The 16,560-nt window shown below is 46.9% G+C and overlaps 1 protein-coding gene across 31 annotated transcripts in view; it reads left to right on the plus strand.

Annotated features, from left to right (window-relative positions):
* The first annotated feature begins 1,699 nt into the window (after positions 1 to 1,699).
* Positions 1,700 to 16,560, plus strand: part of LIMCH1 (LIM and calponin homology domains 1) — a 353,514-nt gene continuing 338,653 nt past the window's right edge. For 30 of the 31 annotated variants that reach the window (XM_069593986.1, XM_069593988.1, XM_069593987.1 and 27 more), the window contains exon 1: positions 1,700 to 2,484. In XM_069593986.1, coding sequence (XP_069450087.1) covers positions 2,389 to 2,484 — 96 coding nt within the window. In that variant the 5' untranslated portion in view covers positions 1,700 to 2,388. The remainder of the gene's footprint in view (positions 2,485 to 16,560) is intronic. The other variant, XM_069594003.1, reaches the window with a different exon arrangement.

A 16,560-nucleotide genomic window follows, 5' to 3' on the forward strand; every position in this document is an offset into this window, starting at 1 on the left:
TCTGACTGTATTTTACTAACCCTTTTCCTCTGCTTGCGGTCTTCACTCTTTTTTATAATTTCTCCTCCCTCCCGTTCTTTCTGGTCAGCTGGCTTGTGCTGAGCACTAATTATATGCCGGGCACGGTTTTGCTTCTTTCACATTCGGAACTCCTGTTTGCTCCTCACAATGATTTGCTGAAATGTTGCCATGTCAACCTCATTTGAGATGAGGAAACTGAGGCACGTATTGTAAGTGGCAGGGCCTGGACTGGGCCTGGTAAGGCGGCTTGGTGTGCAGTTAAGAGCAGATCTGGCGCCAGGCTGTCTGGGCTTGAATCAGGGCTTCACTGCTCACCAGCTGTGCGGCACCCTTCTCTGTCCCCTGGTTTTTTTCCTAGGAATGGTAATAGCCTATCTCACAGGGTTGGAATAGGGAATGAATTAGTCAATTATTTGTAATGCACTTAAAACAGTGCCTGGCACAATTCAAGCACCATATAAGTGTTCTAAAAGTAAATAAACTGAAGCCTGTCTGACTCCAAAGCCAGTAACAGTGGAATTTCAGGGCTGCTTTTTTGTTTCATCCCCCTATTACAACAGCAGAATTGGACAAAGAGAAACTTGGACTCTGAACAGGGAAGACACTTAGCTGCTGAGAACTAAGTGGACTTCTTGCTCTGCCCACTGTGGTCTGACACCTGCTTCTCACCTGTCTCTCTCATGCTGTTTTTTCCCACCTGATTCTTTCCTTAACACACTCCAGTCACACTGGTCTTCTGTGGGCCTAGGACCTCCACCAAACTTATTTCCATCTGAAGGCCTTTGCGCCTATCTGGAATGGCTTCTCCAGTTTTTTGCATGGCTAACATCTTTCTCACTCATGTCACCTCATCATGTCAACTTGACAGAAAAACCTTCCTTTGTCATCAGTCGCGTTCTCATGCAAAACAGAAGGCATGCTCAAATAAAGATGGCCGAGAAGAGTTTATTGAGACCATTTGGGACTTCCCTGGTGGTCCAGTGGCTAAGAGTTTGTGCTCCAAATGCAAGGGGCCAGGGTTCCATCCCTGGTCAGGGAACTAGATTCCATATACTGCAACTAAAGAGCTCACGAAAAAGATGGAAGATTTTGCCTGCTGGAACTAAGACCTCCATGCAGCTAAATAAGTAAAAGAGACGATTATCAGGGAGTGGGCAGGCCAGACACCAGAATGAGATGGAGAAGTGGGGTGCAACAAGAGGAGACAGGGGACCGTCAGAGAACTCAAGGAGGGGCCCCAGCCTTGCAACCTTCCTCAGAGTGGAGCAGAGCAGCCAATCCCCTAGCCTTCTGCAGTAAGAGGTACCTAAAACATCCCCACGGCCCTTTCCTCCAGCCTGCTGACCTCCTGCCCCCCCTTTCATTATCAGAGCCTGGACCCATAGGTCAGCCTTCCGGGTGAAGGTGGAGAGGCAATCTGAAGTTAGCAATATCCTCTTCCCAGGTCAAAGTTTATCTTCTCCTCTTTTATCTGTTTAGCATGTATTACTCTCCACCATTATCTTCTTTTTTATCCCATTTCCTCTAGAACGTAATTATTTTGAGCGCCAAGACTTCCCAGTTCTTCCTCTCCCCACCTCTCCCCCTCTTCCCTTCTCTTTTTTCATCTTTGTGGTCCCAACACATAGTAGGTGCACAATAAAGATGAGTTAAATCAATCAACACAGGTAGCTTGCCTGAAGAGACAAAGGTTTATAAAGGGTCGTTTATCTTCTTTATCTTACAGAAAGATCAGGCGACTGAACATCCCCGGCACCGGGTCAGAGGGCTGCCCCTCTTTCCCCCCACTTCCGTAGCTAAAGGTTGGCGCGGGGTGCGGCAGGTGAGGGCGGCCCCTGCCCGGCTGCGGCAGCGGGGGCTCCCCCGGGACGCGTGCGCCGCGCTGCCCGCGCGTCTGCCAGGTGGCCGCCCGACTTGCTGGGCCCTCCGCAGCCGGCGGGGCGCGGGGACGTGCGGGGAGGCTGGCCGAATCCCTCTCCGGGTCGCGTTGCGGGCAGGGGAGGGATACACTCAGCGCTCACTCTCGGTTATTTTTAGTCGGTGGCTGACACCCCAGCCCGGGAGGGGGTGGTGCGGAGTCCGCAGAGAAGGTGGGGGTGGGGTGGGGTGGAGAGGGAGCTCCCGGCGCCTGGGCGCTCGCTCCCGCGGGGACACACGGCGCGGCCGAGCCGGGCGGCGCGGGGAACAGCTGCGGCGGCGTGGTCGGCGGCAGCGCGGCGCTCCTCCGGGACCTGCGCCGCGCGGGGGCGGGGCGGGGAGGAGAGCGGGCGGGCGGGAAGGGGCGGGGAGCGCGCTCCTGCGGCGGCGGCGGCGGCGGCCGTCCTCATCCCGGCGGCCCGGCGCTCGAGTGGACGCGGGGCTTCGCAAATGGCTTGTCCCGTTCTCGGTCTGGAAGCTCTCCAGCCCCTGCAGCCCGAGCCGCCCCCCGAGCCTGCCTTCTCCGAGGCGCAGAAGTGGATCGAGGTAGGTACCCCGCGGCGGGCGGGCGGGCGGCCTGGCAGGGGCAGCCCGGAGCCGCCGACCCGCACACACCAGGACGACAGGTCTGGTCTCGCCTCCCCCACCCCCCGCTTTCTTTTGCCGGCTGCTCCGGATCAGCCGGCAGGGCCTGGAGCGAGCTGCGACCCCCGGACGCTTTGGCGCGAGGGTGGGCGCGTAGGGAGGACACTGCGGTCTAGCTGTGCGTGTCGAGGGCGGGAAGCTGTGCCCTGCCCTTCCATCCTTTCTGCCCGCCCGTCGCGCAAATCTCAGCTCTTGCCGCTTCCAGGCGCTGCCCGGGGAAGCGCAGTGCGAGCAGAAGCGCCGCAGAGGCGCATCAAGCGGGAGCCCCCGGAGTCCTTGTGGACGTCGCATTTCGGGAGTCCTGCTCCCCGTCCTACATCCGCCCCGAGCCCCCATCCCCGTTCTTCCGGAGCGGAGTTGTTAATGTCTCACGGAATCGCACACCCACCGGAGCCTCTGGTTGTATTCCTGGCACCGGGTCAGGTGTGAGGCTGGCACAGCACAGTGGGCCCGGAAGCCTGCAAGACCCACCTGCGAATGCACCATCTGCATAGACGTTGCCCATCTACTGGCAGTCCCCTCTCCATCCCAGAGGTGCCGGTTCCTGCCCCCGTTGGCATATTTCACTTCTTAAATGGCTCGGTGGCAGGCCAGGGAAATCACTGGAGCTCTCGGCTGGCTCAGTCCAGGAAGCGCTCGCTGGGCGATCCTGATTCTCGATGTCTATCTGTGGACGCAGCGTGGTGGCCCCGCGCTCCCGAAATGCCGTGTCTGCGGGGCTTAGGACGCTTGGAGGGCGCGAGGGGGTAAAGGTGACCCCCTATGATCCATGCAGTGAGCCTGTTTCAGCAGGCAGCCTTTCTTGAAGCTTAGTGGGAGGCTAATTTGACCCTGTTTTCCTCAGGGACGGGCAGCTCACCCTCCCTGGTAGTTCAAAGAAAGAAATGTACCGCTAAGTCATGATCCGGTAATGGTGAAGCCTGTTATTACTCAGACGGTCACTTAGAGACACCCCCCTGTGGCACCGCACGTCTCGATGCTGTTGTACAGATTGAAATCTGCTGAACTGCCTGGGGAAACCACTTAATGCTGCTCTAATGCTCCAGCCAGAGGCCTGCACCTTACCAGGTTAACCTGCTTCAAGGAAGCAAGAGTGTTGGGCAGAGTGTGATGCTGCTGCTGCTAAGTCGCTTCAGTCAGCGTTTAGAAAGATCTATTTAAAAATAGGGTTAAAACAAACAAACAAAAACAGAAGAATAAACCCAAAGCTCTGTTGCTATAAGCCCCAATCATGTCTCTCATAATTTGATGGCTCATGACGAGATCATGAGCCATCAAATATCACTTTTGTCTGTGATATGTGGCTGGCATGGCTTGGCCTGTGACAGGTGCTTCCTCTGTGCTTCATACTTGGGTTCATAGGACATCCAGGAAGCATTTGTAGTCACTGGCTTGGTTGAGAGTTGGAGAATTGTGTTTTTCTTGTTCTTGAACTTTAAAATTCTCAGGAGAGATTTTTGATGTGGATGGTGATAAAGGGAGGGATAGGAGCAGAACACTTTACAATTCTTGAAGGCAAGTGGTTTATTCCCAATTTCCTTCATTGTAACACGGACATGCTGTACTTGAAAAAAAAAAGTATTTTGGTATAGTTACACACAGGAGAGTGTATACTTCTTAAGTGCACACCTCCGTGAATTTTGACCTAGGTATATAGTAGTACTATGTTGTTTAATTGCTCAGTCATGTCCATCTCTTTGCAACCCTCTAGCCCGCCAGGCTCCTCTGTCCATGGGATTTCCCAGGCAGGAATACTGGAGTGGGTTGTCATTTCCTTCTCCAGAGAATCTTCCTGACCCAGGGATCGAACCTGCGCTGCGTCGGCAGGTGGATTCTTTACCACCGAACCACCAGGGAAGCCCATATAGCACTATAGCCCCTCACCTAGGTCGTGATTTAAAACATTTTCCGTCCAGGTCACAGTCTGTTTTTAAGTGGTGGTATATTGCAAGCTAAATATTATGCAGTGCAGAATATCTGCTTTTGCCCTGGTTCCATAGATTTTTTAAAATAAGAAGGGCTTCCTTAAGAAAGCTGAGCCCCATTGGGCCCTATAGACAGTTGGACATTGTTCTTGATGCTTTACCAGATCAACCAACTCAAGAATGTGAAAGCCACAGCGGGCAGTGTGTGGCTTTAGGATGAAGCAGCCGTGGCTCTCTCTGGGCATGTGCATTATTGAAGCGGCCTATCTCCTTTCAATCGCGGAGTTGGGTTTCAAGGAAAGGAGAGCTTCCCCTCCCAGGCTGTATAAAAAGGTGTTTGCTCCAGAGAGGTAGAGACCGCCCTTCTTCCTTCCCGGAGGTTCCTCTTGAAATGTAAATGCCCTGTCTGCAAAGCGGGGGAACCCAGCGGCAGTAACAGATGGTTCTGCGCCCAGTTGCCCAGTGAACAAAGATTCCTCAGCTAATATAGCAATAATGTAGTACTTAGTGTGAGCTGAATTCCCAGGAGGACTGTTATCTCAAGACAATTGCATCTCCTTTAGGGGCCCCATTGTTTTTGGCAACACCCTCATTGGTAGGGCTTTGTTTTTCACTTTTGTTCAGCTGGTGATTAAATTTCCCACAGGCTTTTTTTTTTTTCCTTTTGAGTAGTCAGGAATTTCACCTTTTCAAAAAAATGTTCCCTTGGGTGTAGCAGGTTAATAAACAAACTTTGCAGCTTGTCTCTTCCCTTCAGTCCCTGGTCTTCCTTAAGTGAGGATTGGCTTGAAAACTGTTCATTCTTAATAAAGGCTCAGGGAACAAGCTCCAGGAGATAACTTGTTAGTGAGGAATTTCTCGGCCTGCAGCCTTGGCTATTTGAGGGCTGTGTTACTGGGCAGGAAACGGTGGCCTGGGAACCATGCCCCAACCTCACCCCACCCCTAGCCTCTGCCTTGGCTGGCAAAGGTGAAGGCCTCAATGGAGGTCATAGGCCCAGGGGAGGGGTGGGGTGGGGTGGGGGCGGGGTGGTGGGAAGTGGGAATAGTTCCCTAACACTTCCACTGACTTTTTATAGCTGTCGGAGCAGGCTACGTGTCTTAATGTGGCATCGGGGAGACTCCTGAAGGAAACAGCAAACTTCAAGCATTAGCTCTGGCTACCAGCAGGCAGGGGTTTAAATTCCTTGCACATTCCTTTTCTAGCAGAGCTTCCTAAGCAAAGCGGGAGCAAGTGCAGCACAGTGGTTAGTGGTCGGGCTTTGGGGCTGGGCAGCCTAGGTTAGCATCCTAGGTGTACTGCCTTCTAGCTGTGTGACATTGGACAAGGCTGCGTTTCCTCTCCTTTTGGTTCTAAATCGTTTCTTTGAAAGCTAGCTCTAGAAAAATAACAGAGATGTTGTTGAAAGCGGCTGTAAAACAGGGGTACTAATAATAGATTACCTATCTGAAAGGAGTGCTGTGAGAATGAAGTAAGTTAATAACATTTAAGATGTTTAGACTAGTTCCCAGCTTTTAGGAAGCGCTGCATAAGTAAAAGTTATTATTATTATTATTGCCATGATATCACTACTGCTATTAATATCAGTAGTATCATTACTATGAGAATACTACTACCATCACCACTGCTACCTTTATTAATGCTATACTATTACTGTTGTTCCTACTGTCAGCAACAACTGCAGTTGAGTTTGAAAGAAAATCTTGAGAACCCTGAGTTTTTAGTGTAAAAAATAGAATTTAGTTATCTACCCATCTCATTCTGTTGTCTTACCTTATGAACGCCAGATACCTGGTCTCAAAGTTAAGTAGGTGCTGTGTGTTATTCTAACTTGTGCTAAGAGAGATTGAGGCTTCAGAGGAGAACCAGTAACATCTACTGATGAGATGAACCTGATAGTCCAATGAGGCTTAGAAAATTATTCCTCAATATTATGTTGTCTCTTTAATGCCTTTAAAGTCTTTGTTATTAGACTCCAAGCAGGATGCTCAGTTCTCCTCCTCTTGAAGATGATCCAACATCAAATCGTTATACAAATGGTAGTTGTCTGAATAGTCATCTCCAGTATAGCAGTGTTTTGTTCGTTGAAGTTGTGTCAACGCCTTCTAGAAAAAGAAGTCCCTCATTTATTTTCCTTCCTGCTGCTTCACTTCTTTTTCCTCTTTCTCCTGCTGACCCCCACCCCCAACGCCCATGATGGTATTTGTTAAGGTACAGGGCTTTGTTAGCAGGTAGATGATTTGAATTTTCTTAGTTCCCCTCCTGACCTTTTTGCCTCTCCGCCCACAACAATATTTATCTGTTTTAATCTGTAGTTATTCTCTGCAATGCCAAATACTTACTGGAGAAACAGATGTCGCTTCAGCTTGGTTGCAGTTGTGATCTGAAACAAGTTGCCAGGCCTTTAAGGAGGGGCAATTTCTACTCAACTCAGCCTTACTTCTCAACTTGAGATGTTTCTGGACTCCTTTAACTTTAATCATGACATGCCTGTGGGGCTTAGTGCTGAATATAATCTCATTTGTGACCTAATCCATATTTCATGTAAGTAGGAACTAGGGCTGGAAGGGATCAGTTCTTCATTTTGGGTCATTTCCTACTGCTGATACAGAATTGTTTTCTGATTCAACTGGGCCCTGATTTTGAAGATTAAAAGCACTGAGGGTACCTTAACTCTCCAAGACTGAAAGCTGTTGTGTTGTTTGGCAGTGGGAGAATTTATGTGTAGCCTTTGAGAGAATGTAGCATTTGGAGGCCAGTAACATGACATTTGGGATGTGATGACCAATGAACATATGTCATAAGTTATACAGTCATTCTAATTCTCCTTCTCTGTTGGGACTTGATGACTCTTACATCCTTTTACTACAACAAAGATTTAACATGGCATATGGTTCTCTACTTGGCCCGGAGAGCTAGGGAAGTGGAAGGAAAACTTTTCTGGCTAGATCAGGAAAAGAGTAGTGGTCTGAATTGATATGGAAATGAGAACAGGCAGCATCATTCTCACAATGACATTTAAATAGTCTGGCTTGTTTGTATACAAGGGCTGCTATGACACAGTCTGTCACATGGCAGGAGAACAGTGAGGTCCCACAGATTTGGGGAAAGGGGAAGTGGAGTGGGAGGCGGAGCTGGCTCTTCTGGCCCCAGCATCTCCCTGGAAACCAAGTTTGCATCAGGCAAGCTCCAAATGAGCAGGCTGAGCTCTGGCCACCAGGAAGGGGTAGGATGGGGCCTGTGTCCCTAGGAACCGGTTCTCCGGGCCCCCGGCTCTCTACTGATGTCTGACAATGGAACCATGATGCAGACATCTGGCCAGTGATTCTGGGGCAGTCAGTGCCAGGTGGGGCCAGGCAGCCCCTGGACATTGGCCTGACAGCTTCTTTTTTTGCTTTGGACTATTCTGAAACTTAAAAATGTCATAGCTAGGGCTAACATGATAATGATGGTGGTGAAACCGATGCTCATGATGATAAAAGTTGATATTTTTTGAGTGCTTACTCTATGTCAGGGACAGGGTGAAAAGGTCAAGGTAGGCATTAGTCCCTTCTAAGTAAGTACTGTTATTATTCCCACTTACAGGTGAGAAAATATCTTGCCCAAAGTTATAAGTAAGTGGCAAAACTAGAACTTTAATTGAAGCAACTTTTTTTCATATCTACAAGTATATGCACCCAGATACCCAAAATCTGCAGTTGAAGACATTGAGGCTTCCAGGAACTAGGAGTCTAGCCTAAGTTCACCTCTTCAGGAAGTTCTGGTTAGAGTTAGGATTCAAAACTCAGGCTGTCTGACATTGTAGTCCTTATTATCTTTCTAAAATATTTTTAATTGAAATATGATTGATTTACAATGTTGTGTTACTTTCAGTTGTACAGTAACATGATTCAATTATACATATTCATGTTCTTTATTTTTACATTCTCTTCTGTTATTGGTTATTACAAGATATTAAGTATAGTTCCCTGTGCTGTACAGGTCCTTGTTGGTTATCTATTTCATATATAGCAGTGTATATATTCCCCTGGAGAAGGAAATGGCAAAAAAAAAACCAACAAAAAAAAAAACCAAAAAACGACAGGGGTGAGGGGACCTCTGCACAGTCAGAGGAACAGGAAACTCAGTCCTTACAGGAATTTTCACACATGGTCCTAAACGTAGAAAGCAATATAAAGGATATGAGCCTACACTCCAGTATTCTTGCCTGGAGAATCCCATGGACGGAGGAGCCTGGCAGGCTGCAGGCCACAGGGTCGCAAAGAGTCGGACACGACTGAGCGACTTCACACACACACTCACACACACACACAGTGTATATATTTTAATCCCAAACTCCTAATTTACCTCTCTCTCCCACTTTGATAACCGTAAGTTTGTTTTCTGTTTCTGTGAGTCTATTTCTGTTTAGTAAATAATTTCATTTGTATCCTTTCTTTCAGTTCAGCTCAGTTCAGTCGCTCAGTCATGTCCGACTCTTTGCGACCTCATGAATCGCAGCACGCAAGGCCTCCCTGTCCATCACCAACCCCTGGAATTTACCTAAACTCATGTCCATCGAGTCGGTGATGCCATCCAGCCATCTCATCCTCTGTCGTCCCCTTCTCCTCCTGCCCCCAATCCCTCCCAGCATCAGGGTCTTTTCCAGTGAGTCAACTCTTCGCATGAGGTGGCCAAAGTATTGGAGTTTCAGCTTTAGCATCATTCCTTCCAATGAATGCCCAGGACTGGTCTCCTTCAGAATGGACTGGTTGGATCTCCTTGCAGTCCAAGGGACTCTCAAGAGTCTTCTCCAACACCACAGTTCAAAAGCTTAGATTCTTCTACATATAAGTGATATATGGTGTTTGTCTTATTTGGCTTACTTCACTTAGTATGATGATTTCTAGGTCCTTCCATGTTGCTGGAAGTGGCATTATTTCATTCTTTTTTATGACTAATAGTCCACCATGTGTATGTATGTGTGTGTGTATCCATATATACACACATACGCACACACATTATTTGTCCACTCCTCTGTCGATGGACACTTAGGCTGTTTCCATGTCTTGCCTGTCATAAATAGTACTGCTGTGAACATTGGGGATGCAGGTATCTTTTCAAAGTATGTTTTTCTCTAGGTAGATGCCCAGGAGTGGGATTGTAGGCTCATATCCTTTATATTGCTTTCTACGTTTAGGACCATGTGTGAAAATTCCTGTAAGGACTGAGTTTCCTGTTCCTCTGACTGTGCAGAGGTCCCCTCACCCCTGTCGTTTTTGTTTTTTTTTTTTTTTGAGTCATGATGTGGCTTTCAGAAGCTGCAGCTCCCTAGTTTGTTTATCTTCATTGTTCACACCTTTCCACTACCGGGACTGAGGGGCTGTCCTTGCCGGGATAGGCCTTAGGTTGGGTGAAGGAGGGGTGGGAAATCAAGTCAGTGGTGCTGCCACGGCCCTCAGGCAAGAGGAATCAGGCTCCATGCCTGTGCTGGCTGCCTTCTGCCTCACTTTGCTAAGGTGGAAAGGGGCGTTGGAATTGTCTGCAGCCCACGGCTGCTAGACGCTGGTTTCTGTCCCCTGTTGTTATAGCCCCCAGGCACTCCATTGAACTTTTATTAGGGCAAGTGGCTAATGGGTAAGTGAGTCATTAAAATTTTTTTTTAAAAAAGCTTGCTGATTCATTAACATGTGATTTCTTAAGAGGATGGATATTCTAGAATAGACTTATTGGAAAAGACCCTGATGCTGGGGAAGATTGAGAGCAAGAAGAGAAGGGGGCGACAGGGGATGAGATGGTTGGATGGCACCACTGACTCAATGGAAATGAGTTTGCACAAACTCCAGGAGATAGTGAAGGATGGGGAAGCCTGGTATACTCCAGTCCCTGGAGTTGCAAAGAGTCGGACACGACTGAGTGGCTGAACAGCAACATGATGTTAGGGATCGTGGCTGTCTTGTTACGGTCTTTACCTCCAATGGCTGTTCCATCTGGCGATGAATGCATAGCTCACGTGTGCTTTAGCGTGTTCTAATGGAGCAGTGAGCAGGTGCATTATTCCATACTTTCCCTTCCCCAGAGAGTTTGAGTAAAGACCTAATACCCACGTGATCTGTTCTGTGCTCCAAACACGGGCACAAAGGGCTCTCTCCCCCCAATGCTGATGTGTTGAAGCACTGTTGGCGTGTCTGTCTGAGGCTTTACCAAGCTCCTTCACTCTCACCTGAGAGTTCTCCTATCTGGACAGGCGCTCACCTGGGAGGAGTTTTGTTGTTGAGTTCAGCCAAGAGGCAGGAGCTTCCAAGAGAGGAGTGTGGCAGCCTCTCCTGCAGCTGTCCCAAACCATTCTCAGGAACTGAAGGGTCTGAGTAAGCAGTTCTGTGACTTCTGGGCGTCTTGGCTTGTCACCTACATTCCAGTCTAACCCAGGTCATTTTGGCCTTTATTTTCCTGATTGAGGACTGGATCACTTAACAGTGGTTGATTTTTGACTACTCTCATTGGACCTAGATTTTTTTTTGAAGGTCAGTTCACTCTTTTGTGATTTAGAAAACCATGCAATACAATTTATAGTACTTCCCCACATCTGTTCCTAAGTATGTGTGTGTATGTGTGTGTGTGTTTACTTTTGAAGCAAATGAAAGGTATCAGGGTCTTTTGGTGGGGGGAGGATAAGAGGGAAAAAGGATGACTTCAGGACAGTCAAATGAGGAAAGGATAATAGAACTTTGTTTTTAAGTCATTCAGAAATATAAAAATAGCCTCAATTAGAGGGTTACTAGATGATACAGGAAAAAAAATAGTTCCTAAAAAAAAAATGATGGAACATTGGAAAGACTTCTGCCTGGACGCTGGGAGATGTTATATCTCTCTCTGCAAGGCAGAATGATGTCATGGAGTTCAGTTCTGCTATGGTAAAATTCCATGTGTGCAGTGTTGAAAACAACACTCCCAAAGAGATGTCCTCATGCAGCTAGCTAACCCTGATGGTGTGGCCATAGAATCTCGGAGAATTATGTTTGGCATAAGGGGAAAAACCAAGGGGAAGTAGCCATACGACATTCACCTAAGGAGTATCTTGGCTGATACCTTTTCACACTAAACTTATACTATCAACAAAACTCTATCCTTTTATCTATGCTGGGACCTTAGGATAAAATATTGGTTAGACTGAGAAAGCTCCATGTTTCCACGGCTCTGCATTCTGACTGTGACATTTACAGCCATTGTCGGAGGCAACTCAGTCTCCTGGTCAACCTTAGCAGTTAGGGATGTACCCCACCCATCTATCCCTAAATAGCCCATTAGGAGGCCATGCAAGGATAGACCTGCACTTGTTTTTCTTTTTAATAAAGGTCAAGGGCAGACGGGCTTGTGGCTTTTTTATTTGTTCATCCCAATCCTGTTATAAAAAAGGCCTCAGCCTTATTTTTTACTTAGTGGGACACTAAGTGAGGAATTGAATTTATTTACTGTGGAGTAGATGGCTCTCTTTTCCTCTCCTAAGAAGTATTTTTAAAAATAGTATTCAAACAATTATTTTATTCTAATAGGAAACTGAATGAAGGCTGGGATAGGTTCAGTCAGATGGTTTAAAATATGAACATAATTATTCGGGATACTTGGTTGTCACTCATAAATTGGTGCGTGTGAGCTCAGTCGTGTCCAACTTTTTGAGACCCCCCCCAAGGATTGTAGCCCTCCAGGCTCCTCTCTCCATGGGATTTCCCAGGCAAGAATACTGGAGTGGGTTGCTATTTCCTTCTCCAGGGGATCTTCCCAACCCAGGTACTGAACCCTCGTTGCCTGCATTGGCAGGTGGACACTTTACCACTCAGTCACCAGGGAAGCCCTTCCCTTGTAAGTTCGCTTCAGTGTGAATACTAAAAATAAGCATTAATGGTGAAGATAAGCATTAATGTGTGAAAGTGTTTTAAGCGGATTTTAAAATTCTTTTCCTGAAAAGTATCAGCTAAGCTTTAACCATGTAGCAGGCATCATGCTGAGAACCAAGGTTAGATGGTGAACAAAGTAAGCATGATTCCTGTCCACAGGAAATACACATTGTAGTAGAAGTCGTGGGCATTGAGCTTAAACAATAAATTCATAACAGCAAATTGGGATAATTGCTATGACAACAAAGAACGAGGGACTTAAGAGAAAATAACTTTGGACAGGCAAGGGCTCATAGTGAAAGTAATGTTTAAGCTACGACCATCGACGGGTGCTGAGAGGAGAATTAGATTGATGCTAATATATTGAGATAAGGGCTTACATGCTTTTATGCTCTTACAGTTCTCCAAGTGTGTTGAAGGCATGTGTGTAGGAGAGCAGGTGGAGAAGGGAGCTGAGTCAGAAGTGCTTAAATATTCTTGCAGGCCACTCAGAGCAGGGTTTGCATGATGGTTGACTGGAGTGCTTAGGATCAAGGCACAGTAAATCAAAGACCCTCTTCTAGAAGAAATGGCAGAGAGAGCTTTGGAATTTACATTTGCACCTGGACTCTGGGATTAAAATTCTTCCACAGAAGAACCTGCACTCTGCTGAAGAAGGAAATGGCAACCCACTCCAGTGTTCTTGCCTGGAGAATCCGTGGGTCGGGGGAGCCTGGTGGGCTGCCGTCTATGGGGTCTCACAGAGTCGGACACGACTGAAGCGACTTAGCAGCAGCAGCAGCAGCCCTGAGGCGAGAAGGGACTGCAGGAAACCTGCCTACTTTTTAGTGAGTAAGCAGAGCAATTCTGCATGAGACTTTGGGCGGTGACCCACAGATGTCCTCTGATTTGGGAACTTGTCCCCCAGATTCCTCTAAAAGAAGGTGCTTTATAGTGAATAAAGTTGCATGTCATCTGGGAGCCCCATTAGTTGTAAACCCTGTGACTTAGATTTCTTTTAACAGTCAAACCCATCATCTCCAGACCCTGCCCCTCCTCCTTCCATATGGTCCAACATGGCTGCTGGAGATTTTCACCATCATATCACCTTTCCAGGAAGCAGTGTGGAGAAAGGGAAAATGAAGAGTGCATCCTTCACGTATAAGATGCCTTTCAGACAATTCTTTCTGACACTTCTACTTCCATTTTATTGCCTGGGATTTCAGTAATATGACCTCTCTTGATTGCAGGGGAAGGTGGGTATTCCCAGGTAATAATCTGGGTTCTGTTCCTCAGGAGAAAGGGGAGAATGGTGGTTCAGGTAGGGGTACCCTGGAATGCCCCTTCTCCAGTTCTCCAGGGACAAATCCTTTTAAGACAGGGCTTAACTATGACTGCTTCTGAGACAGACTCCCTGATTCCTCTAAGCCCACTAATCCTCTGCGCATACCTGACATTTAGAATTCACCTCTGTTAGAAACGTTGTCGTATTTCATTGTAACAAATATCTTGTTGCTTGGGGGTCTGCCTACTTTGCTAAACCCCAGAGCTCTTGTGGTCATGGTGTGGGTCTTGGTGACCATCCCATCCCTCCTTGGTTTGTTCGCTCTGCTCCCTGATAGGGCCCCAGAGCCACATTCCCCACTGCCCGTGAGATTCCTCAGTGAGTCTGTGCCCAGCTATGATTGCCTGATTGGCACTTGGACTCTGCTGTGGCAGAGAAAATAGACTCTGTTGCTGCCCTAACGGGAAGCAAAGTGTTTTTTTTTTTTTTTTTTCAAAAGACTGATTAAAAAAAGCCGTTTACCGAATAGTTGCCTGGAGACAGTCAGTGATTGGACACTTGGAAAAATGATTCCACTCTTGGCTCCTAGGTAGGTGATATCAGTTGAAGGAATTATTTAGGAGGCCACCCTTCCCCTCAGGTTGGACCAGGGCAGGGCTGTGCTCACTGTGCTTGGCGTTCCTGTCGGCGGGGCTGGAGAGCAAATGACCATCTCCTTTCTTCAAATAAACATGCTTGCTTCCCAGCATTCTGTCCCCACCTCAACCAGTCAGGCAGCCTCCTCTCTCTTTCCCCTGTTGTAGGATCTAGGTAAAGAAATAGCATGGAGGGATTTTATGATAGTGGCCATCTGGGTAAGTTCCTATTGGATAGGTATTTTAAATGGAGCATGCCCCCCACAAAAACGAATGACCAGCAGCTGACATTAATCAGTGACTATGACTGTGAGCGTTCATTGTCATGGCCCAGTGGAAACACTGAGAAATGGCATCCTCTCTGCCTTTTCTACAGAAAGTGAAAAAAGGAGCTTGTGGAGCTGAATGTTATCAACCAACAGATGTGGTTGCCGCCTGTTTCCTCAGGAACCTTGCAAGATGTCATAAATCGGAGGGGTGGGTGACAAGTAGAGGCCTGATTCATCATGTTGCAAGAGTTGACGGAATGTGATAATGTAAAGCGATAAAGTAGGTAGTTTAGTGCCAAATGAATATAATAGTTAACATAACACACTTGTAGAGCAAGTGCTCTACATCATAGGGCAGTGCTCATCTAGGTGGTTGGGTTATAATATATAATGTAATATAATATAGCATAATGTAATATAACATATAACCCAGCACTGTGCCTGGCACATAAGGGGCTTCTCAGGTTAGCACCATTTTATGCCCATTTTACTTGATAGGAAAACTGGAACACAGGCATGTTACTGATTTGCCTGAAGTCACATAGTTAATAAGTGGCAGAGCTGGGATTTGAGCCCAGGCAGTTTCGTTCCAGAGCTTGAGCTTGGGCTGGTGACTGCTATGCTTAGAAGTAAAAGCAACCATCTGCTTGCTTAGATCCCAACCATCTAAGCAAGCAGATGACCTGCCCTCCCCTGTCTTCCTCATTCCCTTAGCAGCTGTTTAGTGAGCATCTTCTCTGTGCATCATACTGTTGGTTGCTAGGAAACAGTTCTACCTCTGTGATTCCCAAGCGCATTCTGTGAAACTGGAGCCCTTTCATTGCTTTTAAAAAGATAAATTTTGGCAATAGAGTGGTTAGGACTGTGATGAAAAACCATTACAGAAGCAGAATAAACCATGTCTGATGGGTGGAACTATTTTTACTTCCTTTCTCTTTACCAGTCTCTTTTCCTTTGGTTGAGATCTGGCTCCCTGTCTATATTCAGTGGTCCTAGACCAGAAATTATTATTAACAGGAGGAAGAAAAGCATGTGTGGTTAGTATGTATCTCTGCCAGGCATTGTGCTGGGTGTTCTATATTTGTCATTGTATTTAGTCCTTGGGTAACAGATAGCCTTGCCCACTGACTCAGTTCAAGGGTGTCTGCTGTGACTATTCCAGTATGTTTCATTAATGTCAAGGCTGGCAGGCAGATGGGTCAGGACTCTGATCTGATGTGGCTCCATGGCCCTCAAACAATGCCCCTTGCGGTGGTACTTCTCTTGGCCCAGCCTTTTTGTGCTTCCTGGGTGCAGCTCCACTCTCAGCCGTCTTACCCGGCATGGGGCTGGGGTTCTGAGCAAATACAGTTGACTGTGCTATAGTTTATGTTTCTGTAGTGTGAATTATTGCATATGCAATTGGGAAATAGGGAGTGACGCTTACAAGATGGAAGTTGCAATGGTTCATGTGAGACTTTCCTAGCACCTTAGTATTTGGCATTACCTGTTAGCAGTAATTGAAAGCAAAGAAGACTAGTGTTAAGTAAACCAGGGAGGCAATGGCACCTTGTTCTCGCTCTGGGCTCCATTTGGCTTTGCATTTATTAAAAAGTTTGATTTTCCCAGACCTTTCTGTGTTTTATCTTATCTTCATAATGCAGTAGCTTCAGTCTTTGCTCACACCCTTTCCATCCTGCCTCTTGACCCCATCCTCCTTTCTGGTACAAGTCCCACATTTATTCTATAACGGGAAGTAGAAAACATCTTTTTATATGTGCTAGTAATTCTCAGTTTCTTATTGTTTTTGTTAGTCTGGTTACAAAGATGAATGGGACTGGAGCCTTCTGCCCCAACTCTAAATTTTCCAGCAGCCTTGTTATTTTTTAGTGTGTGATTTTGCAATATATGAGGTTTTTGGTTGTTTGTCTTACTTTGGGACATTATTCATTCATTTTCAGGAATTACTTTGTTTTATAGTGGAAATACTTGGATTTTAATGTTTTGTGCAGCCTTACTTTCTCTACTCAC

The sequence above is a fragment of the Ovis canadensis genome, chromosome 6 (genome assembly GCF_042477335.2).
Source record: "Ovis canadensis isolate MfBH-ARS-UI-01 breed Bighorn chromosome 6, ARS-UI_OviCan_v2, whole genome shotgun sequence".
NCBI lineage: Eukaryota > Metazoa > Chordata > Mammalia > Artiodactyla > Bovidae > Ovis > Ovis canadensis.